The 17,306-nt window shown below is 45.6% G+C and overlaps 1 protein-coding gene across 5 annotated transcripts in view; it reads right to left on the bottom strand.

Annotated features, from left to right (window-relative positions):
* Positions 1 to 1,611: 1,611 nt before the first annotated feature.
* LOC132975829 (signal-induced proliferation-associated 1-like protein 2) overlaps positions 1,612 to 17,306 on the bottom strand; it is a 115,097-nt gene continuing 99,402 nt past the window's right edge. For 4 of the 5 annotated variants that reach the window (XM_061040653.1, XM_061040656.1, XM_061040658.1 and 1 more), the window contains 6 exons: positions 16,620 to 16,755; positions 12,389 to 12,608; positions 9,729 to 9,860; positions 6,158 to 6,275; positions 4,724 to 4,802; positions 1,612 to 3,430 (listed from right to left, as the gene is read on the bottom strand). In XM_061040653.1, coding sequence (XP_060896636.1) covers positions 3,284 to 3,430; positions 4,724 to 4,802; positions 6,158 to 6,275; positions 9,729 to 9,860; positions 12,389 to 12,608; positions 16,620 to 16,755 — 832 coding nt within the window. In that variant the 3' untranslated portion in view covers positions 1,612 to 3,283. The remainder of the gene's footprint in view (positions 3,431 to 4,723; positions 4,803 to 6,157; positions 6,276 to 9,728; positions 9,861 to 12,388; positions 12,609 to 16,619; positions 16,756 to 17,306) is intronic. The other variant, XM_061040657.1, reaches the window with a different exon arrangement.

Below are 17,306 nucleotides of genomic sequence, written 5' to 3'. Positions count from 1 at the left end.
AGTAATTACATTAAGTAGATCTGATCATAGTAAGCCACGGAAGTCCCAAAATTTATGAACAAATAAAAACAAAGAGGAATTTTCCGTCTACAGGAAACAAAAAAAGAGGAAGAGGCGTTAGCGTTGGGACACTAGCAGACTTAATGATGATGACGGTTGGAGGGCCACCCTACTTATTTTTGCCTAGGACCCCAACAGAACAGAATCTCCACTGTGAAGATCCTAGATTGGAGCACTGTAGCAGCTGAGCAGAAACTTAATGCTGGGAGTTGCAAACAATCCCCAAACAAAGGCTTCTGATTAATTATTCAGTGAGTCCTCTGTCGTCCCTGTGGTGAAATCCACATCTGTCATTTATTTAAAAAAAACAGCAACTCCCAGAGAATCAAGTCACAAACACATTATAGCTTCCTGTTTCCAGTCTAAAGTCTTAGCACACCTGCTGTTTACAAAATAGAGGATGAAAAGATTCACAGAAAAGGTTGTTATCTTCCTGCGGGAGCTCAACAAATGTTCTTTCTTAAATTAGCATGTGTGTGTGTACGCCTGGAGAGCAGGGATGAACTGGCTGACAAGAAGTCCATCTTTTATTCCACCTGCAGAGCTGTCCTCTGAAACCTTTAACTAGATTTTTATATCCTATTTTGATGTCTTTTTCCGACATCTTTAGTCCCTCTGATGTCGCTCTATTGCAGTTGTGACCAAAATAATAGAAGTTATCAAAGTGATTTAAAGGGTAGATTTGTAAATAAGTTGTATGTATAGACCCTGTACACATAAAGGTTAGTTTAGGGACATTTAGGTGAACTTCAGGGGGCGCATGTCCTTGAAAGAGCTGCCGGGGTGGACATGTCCTAAAACCCACCTCAGCTCCAGCTCTCAGTCTGTCGTTAGGTTGACTGAAAGTTAGGCTGAGACAGCATTTCCAGCATGGAGACCGCCATGCATCCCCTGCAGGAACAGACGTCACTCAGGCTTCGTCCATTTATATTTTCAGTCTATGGGCAGAACGCTGCAGGGTTACTAGAGGAGGGCTGCTCTCCAGTGCGGGGAGAAGAGAGCCTATATGGAAAAGATTTCAACGGCTTACGTAGAGGCTTGAAGCTTATGAATTGTGAAATTCTTGGTTTAATTTTGGGGAACTATCGAGTGATTTGCAGAACAAGCCATTTAAGGCCCTCTGCAGACTTATCCTGGGATTACACCAACATACCTCATGAAGGTAAATGGACTTGAGCTTGTATATTTCTTTTCTATTCTTCTGACGACTCAAAGCGCTTTAACACCGCAAGTCACACCTACACATTCACACACTGATGGTAGAGGCTGCTGAGTAAAGAGTCCATCAGAAGTAACTCATCCATTCATACATATTCATATGCCACCAACAAAGCAGTGGGAGCAACTTGGGGTTAAGTGTCTTGCCCAAGGACACATCGGACATGGAGCTGCAGGAGCTGGAGATTGAACCCCCAACCTTCCGGTTAATAGACCACTGACTCTATCAACTGAGTCACAGCCACCCCATGATCTGAAACTTTGCCCACATTTAGTTTAAAATGGAGATCAGCAGAAAAGGTCAACTTTAAAGAAGGCAAGGAGAAACATCACTTATTTTTCCAACTACATTTATTTAAAAAAAAACATGAACAAAAAGTAGAACAAAAACAAGTAAAGCAACCAGTGTCCCACCCGGGAGGAGACCGTTTACAGAGAGAGACATTTTTAAAAGCATACAAACCAGCAAACTGTAATCTAGCAGCATCCAAATGTTGGAATCTCCAAAAATCATCATTTATATATTTAAATATATAGTTTTGTTGCCCTGGCAAGCTACACACTTTACAACATACACAGAGCTGTATCTCTCCTTAGTGCAGAACCAAACAAATACCCTTAATAAAATAAACAACTTTAGGTTAAATAAGCTTAAATTAAAGTGTTAAATACAAGACACTTCTGTGGCAGATATGTACACAAATAAACACATTTGGCATTGTAAGTGTGGTTCACTGGCGCCTGCTCTAATGCTCTAGAAACCACTGCATAAGAACACGTTTAGCTGTGATAACCTACGCACACTCACGCACGCACACACACATTCACACACACACACGACTTTATATCAGTGAGCCACAGACAAGGCATGTGTTTATAAAAGAGAAATAAAAGCAAAAAGAAACAATCCATTTACAACCGAGAGTTTTAGGCACAGTCTGTTTCCTGTTTTATAAATACACGTCAAGTACGACTGCTTCTCCACAGGAACTCTACACGCTTGTGCTAACTTCGTTTTTTCTTTTTCTTCTTCTTTTTTTTTTGAACACAGTTTCAAACTACCACTTTGTTATTGCTAGGACATTGTGACAGTGAATGGAAACTACTGACAAACGTGTGTAGGGAAAAGCACCTTTAAAAAACACCAAAGAATTACTGCTGTGTGACCCTACATTACAACACTGAGGAAAAAAAGGAAAGAAGTGGAATCAACCAATCAATGACGACGTGGCCCAGAGCTTCAGAAACGTGAATCACTTGTGACTTTGGGAATCCAGAAAGAAAAGGGTCTCAGTTGAGCTACATTCATTTTTTACCTCCCGCTGTACGTTTCAAGACCGCCACATGTGGATTCCTCTTGGTGCAAGCAGACAGTAAGTACCACTTCATTTAGTCCAGTACATTCCTCCCCTCCTCGCCCCTCCCCCCCCTCCCCCTCTCTGCACAGAAACAGCTGTGTGACAGTGTGCGCAGTATGATACAGTACAGCTGAGAATACAGTACAGTAGACTGACGGGACATACGTAGGTAGATTAAATGTTGACTACAGTAAATGAGCTTTACATTCCACTACTGTAAGAAGATCCCAGGGACTCCAGCGGGGGCCCCTGGGGGCTGCCGTGCTCGATTCCTCTCCCTGGCGCTGGAGATGAGGAGGTTTCCCAAGAGTCTCGTTTGCTGGGATGGAGAAACCGTTAACGTCAGAAACAGCCCTGCAGTTCAGACTGGAGAGGATCCCAAAAACAGAGGTACAGATCAGGGTTTCAGTTCCACCACACAGGGCTGCACTAGAGTCTCCTGAGCCGGGGCTTTTTTTAAAGAGTCTGGGGGCCGGTAAGGGTTCCTTTTAAAGTTCGGATCGTCTGGGAGTCTTAAGTAGAATTTGAGTGGGAGCCCAGGAGGAGTGAAGGCCATCTCTGTTTCTCTCTCTCGCTGCAGCTTTCTCTCTCTCTTTCCATCTTTCATTCAGCGGCTCTCTCTCTTGCTCTCTCTCTCTCTCTCTCTCTCAGGGTTTCTTGTCAATAGAGTGAAAGAACCACTCTGTGAACTTCCTGAGCTGAGCCGCCGCCGTCTGGCTCTCCGTCTGGAGCCGCATGTTGTCCTGTCTCAGGTGCTGCACCTCCTCCTGCAGCATCGCCTTGTCCTCCTTCTCCTGCAGAGACACAGAGAGAGGAGCTTTAGTGTCATTGCATATAAGAGTACAACCAATCTTAGCAATCCTGTTCAGCAGTAAAACTGGTCAGGAATAAGTGTTTATATACCTCTAGCTATATGCAAATGTAAATCCAGGTGACCTGGACTTAAATGGAGAAGGGTTGTCAGCGTTAACACAACAACCATAATGAGATTATGGTCAAGAAATGAAAGCAAAAATTGCATTCATTTCCACATCACCGCACCGTAGTTAAGTCTTCCTGCAGAGATGGAAAATAACAACACCTGTACGCCTTTAACAAACTCTCAGACAGCTCAGCTGATGAGTCCAAAGTAATATCCACCTTATGACATCACACATTGACCTTTGTTACCGTCCCTTTGAGCTGTTTGGGATCCCTAACCACTTCCTGTTTCTGAGCTTCATGTCCTAACCTACACTCTACAGGAAGGGATTTAAAAAAAAAAAGTAATAGACCAACATGGTACCCCGTGCACAGCCAACCTACGTTCTTAGGGGTCGTCGGTTGCAGGAACAGACTATGAAACAATAAATCAATAAAGCGTGGTACTTTACTGTCACTTTATCGTGAGAGAACAAAGCGTCTCGCCTGTAGCTTCCTTGGGTTCACCCAGGACATTTTTCAGGAAATAAAGTACCTTTGCTCGAGACAGTAAAAAATCCAAAATAAAGCGTGACAGACAGTTTTTAAACGCTGAATAATGGAATTTCAAACATATCATTAGAGGTGAATGAACAGTTACTGAGTTTTATCAGTCAGCCGCAGGAAAATCAATATGGCACTTCTGTACTTGTCTTGTTATGGAGGGAGGTCAGGGATGCACACGCACACGCGCACACACACGCACACGCACACGCACACGCACACACACACACACACTCAACAACAGGACATGAGGAAAAAATAAAAGAACACAGAGGAGGTTGATAAAAGGACCGCTATTACGAGAACATCCGCCTCTCGTCAGCGTTGTGTAAAAGGGAGGCATTAACATGGCAAAGCAGCCTTTTCTCTGCTCTGATAAAAGTGCATTTCCTCCCTCTTTTAAGCACATTAGTGGGGGAGGGAGGGGAGGGGGGGGTGTTGGGCTGGGAAACAATAAGGAAAGGAAGCAGGATATTGAATTAAGTGGATGAGTTTGTATTACACAGACCTCGGGGTGCACATTACTCAATGCTTATTCTCTGGAGCTGGGACACACATCTGGGTTCGCTGACAAAAAATAAGTATAAAGGTGACAAAGACGTAATAAAAAAATAGTTCCGCACCTTTCTGAGGTCGTGCTGCAGCTGTCTGAGGATCACCTCCAGCTGGTTCACTTTGCCGGTCAGCGTGGAGGGAGAGCTTCTGTCAGGGAACAGAAAAGAGGATTTGTTAAGAACTCTACTGTAATAGAATAAAAACACAAAGTCTTCCTCCAAACAGAACCTGGAAGTGAACATTTAGGTAAACCCCTAACCTCTTCAGTTACTGTGGCCTGTCTGTTTGTGCAGGGAACACGACATCCTAAGTGTCAGAAACTTTTAAGAGGCATTAACACGTCAAGCAGCGTTTCCATTTCTAGCAGGAGAAGCTGGATTTTGTTCTCTGAGAGGAGGATTGTTGGCAGCTGATTAGAATCACCTCTGCTTCGCTACCAGAAGTCAATACTTGCACTAAATGCTGGCAGACTTAATTTTTCAAGCTGATTTTGTTTAGAAACAAGAAGCATATGATCAAATATGATATAAAAGTTAAAGGGGACATGCAAATCCAGTTGCAGCCTTGAAGGCAAGACGTGTTTTTAATATAATATGAAAATAAAAAGGTAGTTCCAATGTTCCTTCTTTGAGATCAACCTTTGATGGTTAAGATACTAAAGAATATTTCAGAAGCTCTTTTTCAGACTGCTTTATTCGCAACGTGCCGTAACTGAGCCCCGCCTTCATCACGTCTTTGAACATCCATGTTAATTCCACAACGGCGTCATATCTGTGTCCCAGTCTGTGAGTTTACATGCTGGCTCCACTGAAAACATATCTCCTCTCTGTAGACGGTACAGAGGTGAGATCACATCGTCCCCCCATTACGCCTTTTTAACATTCATACTAAAGGTGAAACATCACAGACGTAAAAAACGCGGTTTGAAGCGGCAGTCTAGACAGGACGGATGAATTGCTGAAAAGAATATCAACAGTCAAATATGGACGAACTAAATTTGTGATTTTTCAAGCCAAAAGATGAAAGACGTTCTTGTTTGGGTCTCAAATCTGAAGTTTACTCCATTTAAAAAAAAAAAAAAACAAATAAACATTTTAAAAATACAAATCTATCATCGTGAACTGTTTAACTGCTCTCATATCTGGCAAACCGAGGGGCGTCCAAAACGGCCGTGTGGGGTGCCTTAAAACCGCCTACCTTCTCTGGTCCAAACAAAGTTAGAAGGAGGACATACTGTCTGCTGCATTGTTGTCAGAGAAGCCAGCACTTCAACATAACATGTTTCCTTAATGTCTGATCATATAGTAAGGTCACTTTATCATTTCACTCACTACACATCTCACTGATTGGAACTTTAAACTTTTCACGACCATGCAGGGAGCGGGACAGAGCTGCGACTTTATTGTAAACTCTTTTGCTCCCTCTAGGATGAAGTATGAAGCTCTCTGTTCCTCACTGCTGATTCTTGTGTGTTTGTGTTTGTGTTTGTGTGTAACACCTACTCTGCTTCCAGCGCTGCTCCCTCCGCCTCCACCACTCGTCTGGTCAGCTCTCTGGAGATGTGCAGAGCCTCGGCCCGCTGCATGTCCGTCATGGTGCAGAAGGATGCCACGCGCTGGTCTACAGACAGAACGGGAGACGTCACATGGTCATAATCTGCTCGCCTTCAGCATCAAAACAAGGACGAGTGTTCAGCAACGCATTTCATGGTGACAACATGCAGCTAAAAGGAGCAGAACAACACACGGCATGCTTCACAGACAGGATGAGGTGCTTCATTCATGCTTCTTATGAATCAGTGCTTCAGTTTAAAGACAATCGTCTCACACAGAGAGATCTATACGCAGAACAAAAGGAACAAGGTGGTACACAGAACATTTCTCGACAGATAAAGTCGCTCCCTCGGGTGTAGCTCCGGTGCCCCGCCCCCCCTGAGCTTCCTCTGACAGCTGTTTGGCTCATAATGGTCTGGATCCCACAGAGCTGAGAGGCAGCAGTCATGCTTGTTTTACCATATCAGGCCCTTAAGCTCGCTCAAAGCCCCATGGAAAACCCCAAAGTTGGCATGTTTCACTTGGGGACTGCTCAGTTTGAAGGCGTAATGCTCTTTTCCTTTACTCTCTGCAGCCCTCGGTCTGAGACAGAAGATAGAAGAATCTGCATATTCATGGAAAAGATTAAGGAAACCCGTCCATTCATTTAGCCCCCAAATGAAAGCTAATCCACCCCAAGACAAAAGCTGAAGGAGCCTTCAAGTTTCTTGTTCAGACGCGGCGGGGGACGGAGCTTTAATTTACATATGAATGAGAGATTTCTTTCTCATATTCGATGGCTGCATCGGAAAGATTAAAGACTTGGAGGAGAGCAGGGGATGCAGCTCGTCGTTTGTGCGTGGCCTGATGTCCAGATTTAGAGCACGAACAAATAAAAACAAACAAACAAAAAGATGACATGACGATCAATTTCAGTAAACGCTCTCTCTTGTCTGCGGAGAATATCAACACATGCAGCAGTTGACAGAAAGAGATTTTAGTGATTGAACTAAAATCTTTTCACTGCTTTAATTCATCAAAGCATATTTTGATAACTCCGTCTGATTCTACTCTCTAAACCTCGGGATGGCAGAGTGTTTAATGTAGATCCAAACCGTCTTCTTGCCTCCTGAACACAAACGGTCTCTCAGGACGCACATGAACAAGGTTATGGAGCTATAAAAGCTTTACGTCTGTGGCAACCTCTCTCTCTCTCTCTCTCTCTCTCTCTATCCCCCTCGGCTCCAAACAGAGCGGGTTAAACACACACACACACACACACACACACACACACACACACACACACGTCATAATGTCAGCCTGGAGCCACTTTCTGCTCGGCAACAGGGCTCCAGTTTACACAGCGCTTTTTCTGGGCCAGCCTGCGTGACAACTGCCTTCTTGCTGCCAGTCAGACTCTGCATCATCTCCACTGATTCCACTTCTTTTTAAATGATTTGCTGCCGGCGATGCAGCAGCAAACGTATCAAAGAGGGAAGCGCACAGCGAATTCATTAATTATGACAAATGAACGGTCACATGCTACGCTGCTTGCTCACTGGTCTCGGGGTCAGAGGCAGTTCAAGTGGAAAGAAAAAGAATCTCGTGGCATTGTGAGCGTTTCCGTGATGTATGGGAAACACGATGGCATGAGAAGAACTTCAACCGGGAGATAGATGAACACAAATGATGATGCTGACCATGAAGTGGTTATGACATGTCCATGCTAATTAGCGTAGCATAAAGACGGCGGCTTCATTTGTAATCTGAAAGGATCCAGCTTCTTCATCGACCTACATTCAGAGTGTCAACAAGAGGTCAAAGGAGGAAAAACATGACCCCTGATTATCAACCCTGAGAGCTCAATGGTGAAGAGGCATCACTGCTAAGGCGAGTTCAGACCCGAGATTCACAACGAGACCGATCAAAAGTACAACTCCTGCACGTTCCTGCAACTTCAAACCAATGCAACAAGAAGAGATGGTATGAGCTCTGCGTCTGAGCCACTGTTCTTCAGATCCTGTTTATCTGTTTCACTGAGCGCGGGGAGGAGCGGGGTCATCCATCGAGCTGTGCAGAGGTGTGAATGGGTTTATCTGTGCTGAAGAGCTGAACTGCTTTCAAACAATAATAAAGTAAGTATTATATTCCTCTGCATCATTCAGTCCCGGGCTAACACGACTGTCACTGCTCTCTAATCAGTCGATGAACCGGTGAGGAGACGCTGATTTGAAAAAGGAGCAGCTGACAAAACCGGCTTTTTTAAAAATCCTGTTGAAGGTTTGTGTGAAAAACACCTCCAACAAACTGAAGTGTTGTTCTCCAACATTCTGTCATTTCCACCAGCTGATCGTTTGAATCTGTCTGTACAGCCTCACTTTGGTAAGAGCTGATTGGTCGTTCAAACCAATCAAAGACTTGATTAGCTCACCAGCTGCAACATTTTCCTTCAAAGGCTAATCGTCTGATGGTTATATATTTTAGTTGGGAGAGATGGTCATCTTTTTGAGGCTTGTAGCCAGAAGTTAGTTATAAAATACTCCTGCCTAGGATAGTCACAAGACCAGAATTTTAAACTTTGATTCTAAAAAACCAATCCATATGAACACCTGCTTTGATACCACGGCAACAGAAACACAAGTCCTAGGCCGCCATAATAGTGTCATTTGCAGACAAACTCCTGCACACTGTCTAAATTACACAAATATATTTGCAAAGTGTGAAACCTTGCTAACTTATTTGTGTAATTCAGACAGTGTGCTCTCTCCCGATGCTCGTTGGAAGTTTTTCTTTAAGCTTCGTCATTTAAATAACGGAGATCATGTCGAAAGTAAAGAACATTTTGATTTTGATAACCTTAGTGTTGGCCAAGATTTCCTTTTCCGCACGTTGCCATCGTTTACAGTCTGACAGCAACATGCAAAGCGAGATAGTTGTAGTAGCTGAAAGACAACGTCTCAGAGTGGACTGTTAGCTGTGCTCGCATGCAGATATCTGATAAGAGACGTTTCTTAAAGCTAACTCGTTGTTAGTGGACTGCCGATGTGTAGTGGGTTTCTGCTGCAGAATGCGACACTTTTGCTCTCCACTCCTTTGAGCAGCAAATCCTCTCTGACCCGCTGCTGGACGACTTTACTCGGACTACACACACAATCAGAACTAAATCAGGCCCAAACCTCTGATGCAGAATCTGTAAATAAAGTTCTTCAACAGTTTTATTTCATCAGAAATCTTTGGTCTGATCTGGGCTTCAGAACTCTCCCAGAGTGACATCTTGCAAACGTTAAGAGTTAGGGTGCTGAATGGGATCACAAAGGGGCTCGGAGCACAACAAAGAAGGATTCCTACAAGTTCTACTGCAGCACTTAGGAGACACTAGAGGAACCACACACACAAAGAGCACACAAATCTACAAGCTAAGCAAGCTAGCACTAGCAGATTATTGACGTACAGACACACACAGACGCTTAGCAGCTATAGGAGGAGGGGGGGGGGGGGGGAGGTTACACGAGGCGTCAGCAGCTTCAGCCAGGCTGGTTACCTTCAAAGGCTCGTGCTGCGTCAACCAGGTGAGACCAGTCCAGGCCTGAGGCAGCGTCTGGGAGGGGCATGAGGCCCGGGTCGCTGAACTTGGACCTGTCCGCCAAGGAGCCGTCAGAGAACCAAAACTCACCTGCAGAGACAGGCGGGCACTCCAATCAATGTCTGAGTCTGGCCGTGAGTTCAGGGCTAATCTCTGAGTCACCCATCAGAGCAGAAAGGAGGGGGCGGGGGAGGAACTGAGAGGCGTAGAGGGGGAGGGCAGGGAGGTTTCTTCATACTGATCATTGTTACCTTAAAGGAGGATATTAACCAAACGCCCTGAAAGTTTGAGTCTCCACTAATTAAAGTACCTCCCATCAAATCATACCTGGACTCAAATCCAGCTCTGCAGGGATGCAGGGAAAACAACAGATCCGGCTACAGCTGACAAACTATTTAACTTTATGGTCTGTATATGTGACAGCAAACAACCATCTCTGCATAGCACTCGCCTGGCGCTGCTGTCTGAGGGGTGATAAACGACTTGTCTAAGTGAATGTCTTCATGTTTCAATCAATATCTTCTTTCCCTCCTCTCCGTCTCCCCCGCCTCCCCTCCCTGTCAGCCCTGAAAGACAGCGAGTGCAATAAACAAGCTCCCCGTTCTGCAGAGAGGCGTTTAGAAAAAGCACGAGTGGAGGAGTGGAGAGGAGACAGAGAGAGCTTGAGGTGATGCTGACACTCTCTGTTCAATTTACGCAGCGTCTCAGAGCCCGAGTGATTCACTGTTTACCAAATTGGACTGTTTCAGTCAGAAAAAAAGAGAGCGCCTGTGTTCTCGACTACCCTTCAAAACAATCGGGAATCCATCAGGCTGACAGCCAGAAGAGGCTAAAGGGAGAAACATCTTTTCCAAAAGCCATTTTCTATCTAACAAACGGCAGCCGGAGACGGATGAGGAGCGGTATGGAAATGAGACAGGCGGGACAGAGAGAGGGGGAGACAGGCAGGGACGTATGAGTGAATGAAACATAATGTGTGACAGACGTGGTGACTCTCCTGATGGAAAAATAGGCATGTTCATGTCACAGATGTTACAGAGCTGCAGCGGTGCAGGCAGGACACATCACAGCGCTCATCACAGATACATATTCAGAGGAGAGGCAGCAGCCAGCGGTGACAGGTGTCTGCTTAATGCAGACGCACCGACAGGGCCCAGAGCAAGCTGCTCTCTCCGCCTCGCCCAGGTCCAATTAGCTGGCTGCATTGAGGAGTGTTTCTGGAGTGAGTACCAGTTGTGCTAATGATATTGGTAGGACACGAGAGGCTCTTCAGACGAGTGTCTACATCCTGGCTCTTATCTGGTGCCACGGGGGACGGATGATAATCCAGGAGCTTCACGTTGAGACGGTCCGCCTCCCCGTCTCTGAGAGATCTTTTAATAAGAGTTCTGATTGCTTTTCTTGAAACGAGCTTCTCTGCAGAATCCTTTAAGAGAAGTCAAGTCTGCGCTGTTTACACCTGGTGTTAACATGTGATCTGATCTGAAGTGGACAGGTGTGTATTATTATTGATTGTATTATTAAACAGGTGTGCACTAAGACAGTGCGGTTTACTTTTGCATGTTTACGACTCAATCAGACCCAAACTGGACTAGGTGTTCTGAGCATGCTCCACAGTCGCCATGCTGCACTTCGACCCCGAGGTGAAAACCTTTAAATGTGTGGAAAAACCCAGCATGGCGAGTGCTGGAGCGAGGACCACATATTTTTTTGGACAGACGAGGAGACGCAGTTTACGCTGTGTCAGCCAGAATGTGCAGAGCTGTAGAGCTGAACATGTTTACAACGTTCCACATACGACCAGTGTGCTGCTCGCCTACTTGTTTTGTCGATTTGGTCAACAGGAAGACGATTTATTTTGTCACACCCGTGCATTTAGTTTGGACATGTCTACTTCTGTCTTCTTTCTTTTGCACAAATTAAAACACTGAACTGATGTAATGACTGGAGAGGTCAGAGCTCACTGTCGCAGGTCTGAGGTCTGTGGTTTTTGACACTTTGCATGAACAGTGATCGACACTTTCTACTATCACATGTTAGCTGATATTCAGCGTCAGAAGCTTTGGGGGAAACCCTGAAGTTATGAACACTAATATGAGAACTGTTTGACCCTCACTGCTGCAGTTACTATACTCAGCTGTAGTCGGTCACAGTCATTGACTTCAGAGGAGAAGAGTGTTTATAACATCTGTCAGTCCGGTTTACAGAGACTCACATCTGCAGGGGGGTTCTATAAACTTCTCTTTCAAACAACATGATAATAAGGGAACATAAAGCTTGACGATTTAAGACACATCCAAACGTTCTGAAGTATTTATCCGCTCTCTCTGTCTTTCCTGAACAAGCTCGCTTTTGGCTGTGAGTCTGCATCACCTTTTTTCATCTCATTAGGTTAATTTATCAGCCAATGAAGGTGACATGTTACCTGTTTCTGAGCATGTAGAGCGTTAACACGACCACTTAAAGACACATCTGGAGACACGCTCTTGTGCCAGGTGGAAACAGCTGTACGTAGATCTGTCCACTTATTTTAAGATCAGCCAGGCTGCGTGTTGACACCGGGTGTAAACAGGCTCAAAGTGTTTCTCAGCCGAGGGAGAGTTAGCGTCTGTACTTACTGCGCAGGTTTGACGCCCCCTGGTTGTGGACCATACGTGGAGGCAGCGTGCTGTGGTAAGGGGGGGTGGTGCTGAAGAGGATGTCGTTGGGCATGGCCTGGTCCAGCATGGAGCTGTGGGAGCTGGCGTAGGACGAGCCCTTACGGTTACTGCACACGCTCTCGTCTGACAGCGTCCGGTACAGAGAGCGCCTCGGGGACAGACTGTCCATCGCTGACACCTGAGAGGAAGACAGGAAGAACAATCTGTCAGGAGTGAGAGATGATGGAGCTGAATGACCTCCAAACAACCAGCATTGACCCCGTCGTCTGCTGCTTCCTCTCCTCGACACAGCAGGTCTACAGACGGGAACATCGGGGAGCGTTGTCAGGAATCAATTACAGACTCTGCTCTGAGGAAAATGCAGATGGATCGAGCACAGCTGGAGAGTCTGGCAAAGCGGGAGAGACGGGGGAGAGACAGGGGAGAGACGGGGGACAGGGTGTGTGGAGGTGGTGACAGAGGTCACTGGACCGAGAACAGCTGAGAGTCATCGAGCTGAGTGTGAGAAAAGACAGCGAGACGAGAGGACTCAGCGAAACTCAAGGTTGTTGAGATATAAGAATTGTAAACTTTGATACGACTCAAGTAAAATTCTAACGATATGGAGACCTATTCAGATATCACAGAAACAAAAACAAGATTCAAACTCACCGACCTCCTACACACTGTCTACATTTCACAAACACGCTGCCAACATTTTGGAAAAAGCTTCGGCCCTTTTGGCACTGCCAGCCTGATCTGCGTCGCTGTGTATCCTCACATCGTGCAAGCAACAATGAACAGAGGTGAGTTTTCAAACATTTCAGGTCACTTCAGGCTTAGCCTTAGTTTTTGTTTTATATTTTAAATATCTCAGGGATCACAGTCACTAGCACCTTATTCACAGTCTGTTATGGACATTTTACACGGAGAACAATGGGATGTAGGTGTGTGTGTGTGTGTATTTGCTTGCACGACTGTTGTATGTACAACTACATGACAATAAAGCTTTGAATTTAATTGAATTGAATTATGTGCAGTGAGCGATGGCGGTGGCTTCACTCTGGGTAATGACGGCGTGTTTGTCAGTATTTTAGACCCGTATATTGGTCGCACTTCTTAGAGGACTAAAAGGTACCGAGAGTGCGTCCTATACACCAGATATGATGGTATTTTATCTGATCATAAAACAGACCCAGTGGAGCGTTTAGTTTGATGTTTTTATAATGATCTCATACAAAGATCGTTTCTGCTTCGTGTACACTCTTCAGAGAGGGTTCATATAGAGGTCAGGGTAAGGAGATGCAGAGGTCAAAGGGCAACACGAGGTCGCAATCACAAAAGCTGCTGAGTGTTTGAAAGCAGCGTCCTCCTGGAGGGGAAGTCGTCTGTGAACCATCGCACAGAATAACGCTGCAGAGATTCTCCACTTCATGAGACGTTGGTCAGATTTTTGACAGAAGATCTCTTGTTCAAACACACAAACCCACAAAGACCGATGCGATCCATCACTGTCCTCGTCAGCTTGCATAAATATTGCACTAGTGACATCAAAAACACCACTAATGATATACGGGGGCAGATGGCCAGATGAGTTAATGTCTACCTACGGCTTCCAGCTGTAACCCAAACTACACTGCTGTCCCCACGAGCCAACACCCAGCCGTCTCACTTTCAAAGACGGATCCCCCCACAAACCCCAGCGTGCAAACTTAACAAACATCTAAACGCCGTCTTTAAAAGACACACGCGCAGGAATCCAAAGCTGCACACATCCACACTGAACATCTCGGAGAACTTAACAAGCACGTCTCTTATTGCACTTTTACAAGATTAGACCTCATGAGGTTCTCGCCCATCAAAACAACTTGAAACGGGATTTGCTGCTCTCTCATGTCGAGCAGAAATAGCTCTGATTTAGAGCTCCAATAAAGGGAGTCACGGCAAATGAAACCGGTTAATATTTTTTTCAGGAGCTGTGCTATTTATTTCATCAGCAGCATCAAACCCTCTCTCTCTCTATCTCTCTCTCTCTCTCTCTCTCTCGGCACTCTTTAAGGGAGCCATGCTGAGCACATTAAAGTGAAAATATTTGATGTATCAAACCTGCGAGATTTACGACTATTTCTGTCTGAATCCACCTCAGCTGGCAGCGACTCTCAGCGTGAATCTGGCTCTAATGTGTCTGAATTCTTTAGTACAACAGAAACGCTCTTATCAGTCCAAGCAGCACTGACAAACGCTCAGAGATTTTTTTCCCTGATTTCCCTGACTTTTTCCCCCTCGCCGCCCGCTCTGAACAAAGACAACAACCAGCGCTGAAGAACCTTTGACGGGCCACTGGGGAGGATGTGTCGGACAACCACCTATTCAGCCGCTCTCTTCTCTCCCACAGGAGGATCAAAAAGAGGAACGTTGTGGGAGAATACGCTGTGAACTGCCTTTCCTTTTACGTCAGACACACAATAGTCCGCCTGTCTGTGGAAGGACGTCTCAGCAGACACGGTGGCTGGCGAGGAAAATCTCCCTGCACCTGCTCGCCCACACAAAGGCATCGGATGACCGCCGGAAGTGACACACGCATTAACCTTTAGCGTAGTAGAGTCTGTTTAATCACTTAGGAGATGAAACCAGCCAGACTGCATTAAATGAGGAACACATCTCGGATGTTTCCAACATTGTCATTACTGTAATTTGATTCCTGTCCTTGCCAGCCGATGATTGAAAACATGCAGTCTCCGAGCAGAGCAGTATGCTTTCATTGGGATCAGATGTGTGCACTGTGCGGTGTAATGTTTGGAGCTGTGCCCTCTCTCATGCATCTCTCTCTCTCTCTCAGATTGCTTTTCCACACACACTGTATCATCAGACATGAGAGCACGATTACAACAAAGACATCGAGCAGCACTCTGCACCTTTGTTCTGGTTACTGCGCTCTGCTTCTCTGTGGGAAACAAACCTGCGCCCAATGAAGGGAAATGACAGCGGGCCTGATAGACCGGCTTTTATTTAGATGCACTGGTGCTGGCTCTATTGTAAGCGCAACATTTTCTATACAGTAAGATCAGTGCTCAAGCAGGACAGCCTGATAGTAGCTTCATGTTGGGGACGATGCCCGCCCATGCCAGAGGACATGCCCGGCTGCAGCAGGGATAAAGTGCATTTATATCAGAGTTGAGCAGCATCCAAAAATAGACGGTTTGTACGTCCCCAGGGTCGCTTCTTGGTGGATAATGGATCAGGGGATTGGAGGGGAGGGAGGAGGGTTGGCGTGTGCAGGACTGAAGATGCAATTAATAGAGTCTGCAGGACCCAGTACATCAAACATCGATGCACTCCCTGCCTTTAATCCTTGACATCCCGACTGAGCAAACCCAGCCCTGCTCCAAATTAAATTAGCCAAACACTCGGTGCCAGTCAATGGGGACTGAAAGGGTTTTGTGTTGGAGGAGATCAGCTGATAGGCAGCAGATGTTTGCCTGACACGACTTGTTTCCCAGCAAGAGGTTATCTGCTGCCAGTCTGGACTTGTATATTCTTGACCTGTTAGTCGGCAGGATGAAAGAGCCTTAAGGGATAGTTTGGAGGGAAGTCGGCTTTCTTATCAATACACACATTTTATTACCTACAGTAAATGGCAGTCAGCAGAGCAGCTGGCTGGAGAACAGACTCAGTGCATGCTGTATTTAGAATAAGTGACCATCCCCCCTTGTGTTCAGAAAGCCCTCTCTTTAGGCACTTTGTTATAAACGTTCATTATTCTCCTCAGAAGAATGATCACTACAGCCTCGATGTTGTCTCAGCGTTGATGTTTACACTCAGTGCAGCTAGCCACAGCTGAGTGACATCACTCAGCAGAACACTCATACGGGAGAAAAAGCCTCTTTTATAGCAGATATTAGTAAATGTGAAGCCAGTATGTCCTCCTTCTAACTTTAGAGACACAGCTCTCTACAATGTTTAGAATTTAGACTGCAGTACCCATTTTAAACACTAGGTGACACAGTTACATACTGCTCCTTTAAATATTCTAAATTGGACTTAAAGTGGCAAAAGCATGTTTTTAAAGCCTCAGCTTTACTTAGCTTAGTTTTTTCCCTCTGTACTCCAGTCTTCTTCTCCGAAAGCAGCCATGCTTAATATCACGACTGTTGATAAGAACCTTATGCTATTTAAAGGTCAAACGGTAAAACAGTTACAGTGACCTCACCTTCCGACTCCCGTCTTCTCCTGGAGGACTCCCCGGCAGCATCATTTTCACATACTCTTCCTTTGAGAGTCTCTGCAGTGAATTTCCGTCCCGCTCTGCAGCTTGACTCCTGCAGGCCTCCTGCACGTACAGCTGCCTGCAGACGACACAGAGGGCACAGAAAAGCACAACTCATCAGAGACGTATTGAAAGACACAATCTGCGAGGGCCTTCCAACTCTGGTCCAGCTATTTAGAGAAGAATGTCAGTATCACACAGAGGGTTCAGGGGGATCCGTCTTAGCATGCCGACAGCAGGTGCCTCCCTGCGCCATGCTGCTCAGGTGAACCAAGGACAACAGGGTTAGGAGAGAGAATCTATTTCAAATCCCAGCGTGTCACAAATCACTCGGCTAAGCTAAAGATGAAAGAGTGTGAGGAGAAGCCAAGCACTGTGAGAGGAAAAGAGAGGAAGGAAGGAAGGAAGGTAGGAAGGAAAAAAGGGGTTAAGACAGAAATAGCATCCAGACAAAAAGTGTACACCAAGGATTTGAGGAAGTGTTCAAACAACAACAACAACAACAGAGGAGTCATGAGAGCTGTTACACAAGGCCGGAGAGGAGCCACACCAGGAGACATGTTTGTTTTCGGTGTTGGAGGCTGTCTGACGAGTTTCTTCTTGGGAGCATTTACATGATTTTGAAGGTGC

This window comes from Labrus mixtus, chromosome 6 (assembly GCF_963584025.1).
Source record: "Labrus mixtus chromosome 6, fLabMix1.1, whole genome shotgun sequence".
NCBI classification, from domain to species: domain Eukaryota; kingdom Metazoa; phylum Chordata; class Actinopteri; order Labriformes; family Labridae; genus Labrus; species Labrus mixtus.
The sequence above is the reverse complement of the archived record's forward strand: the minus strand, read 5'-3'. Positions and strand labels throughout refer to the sequence as shown.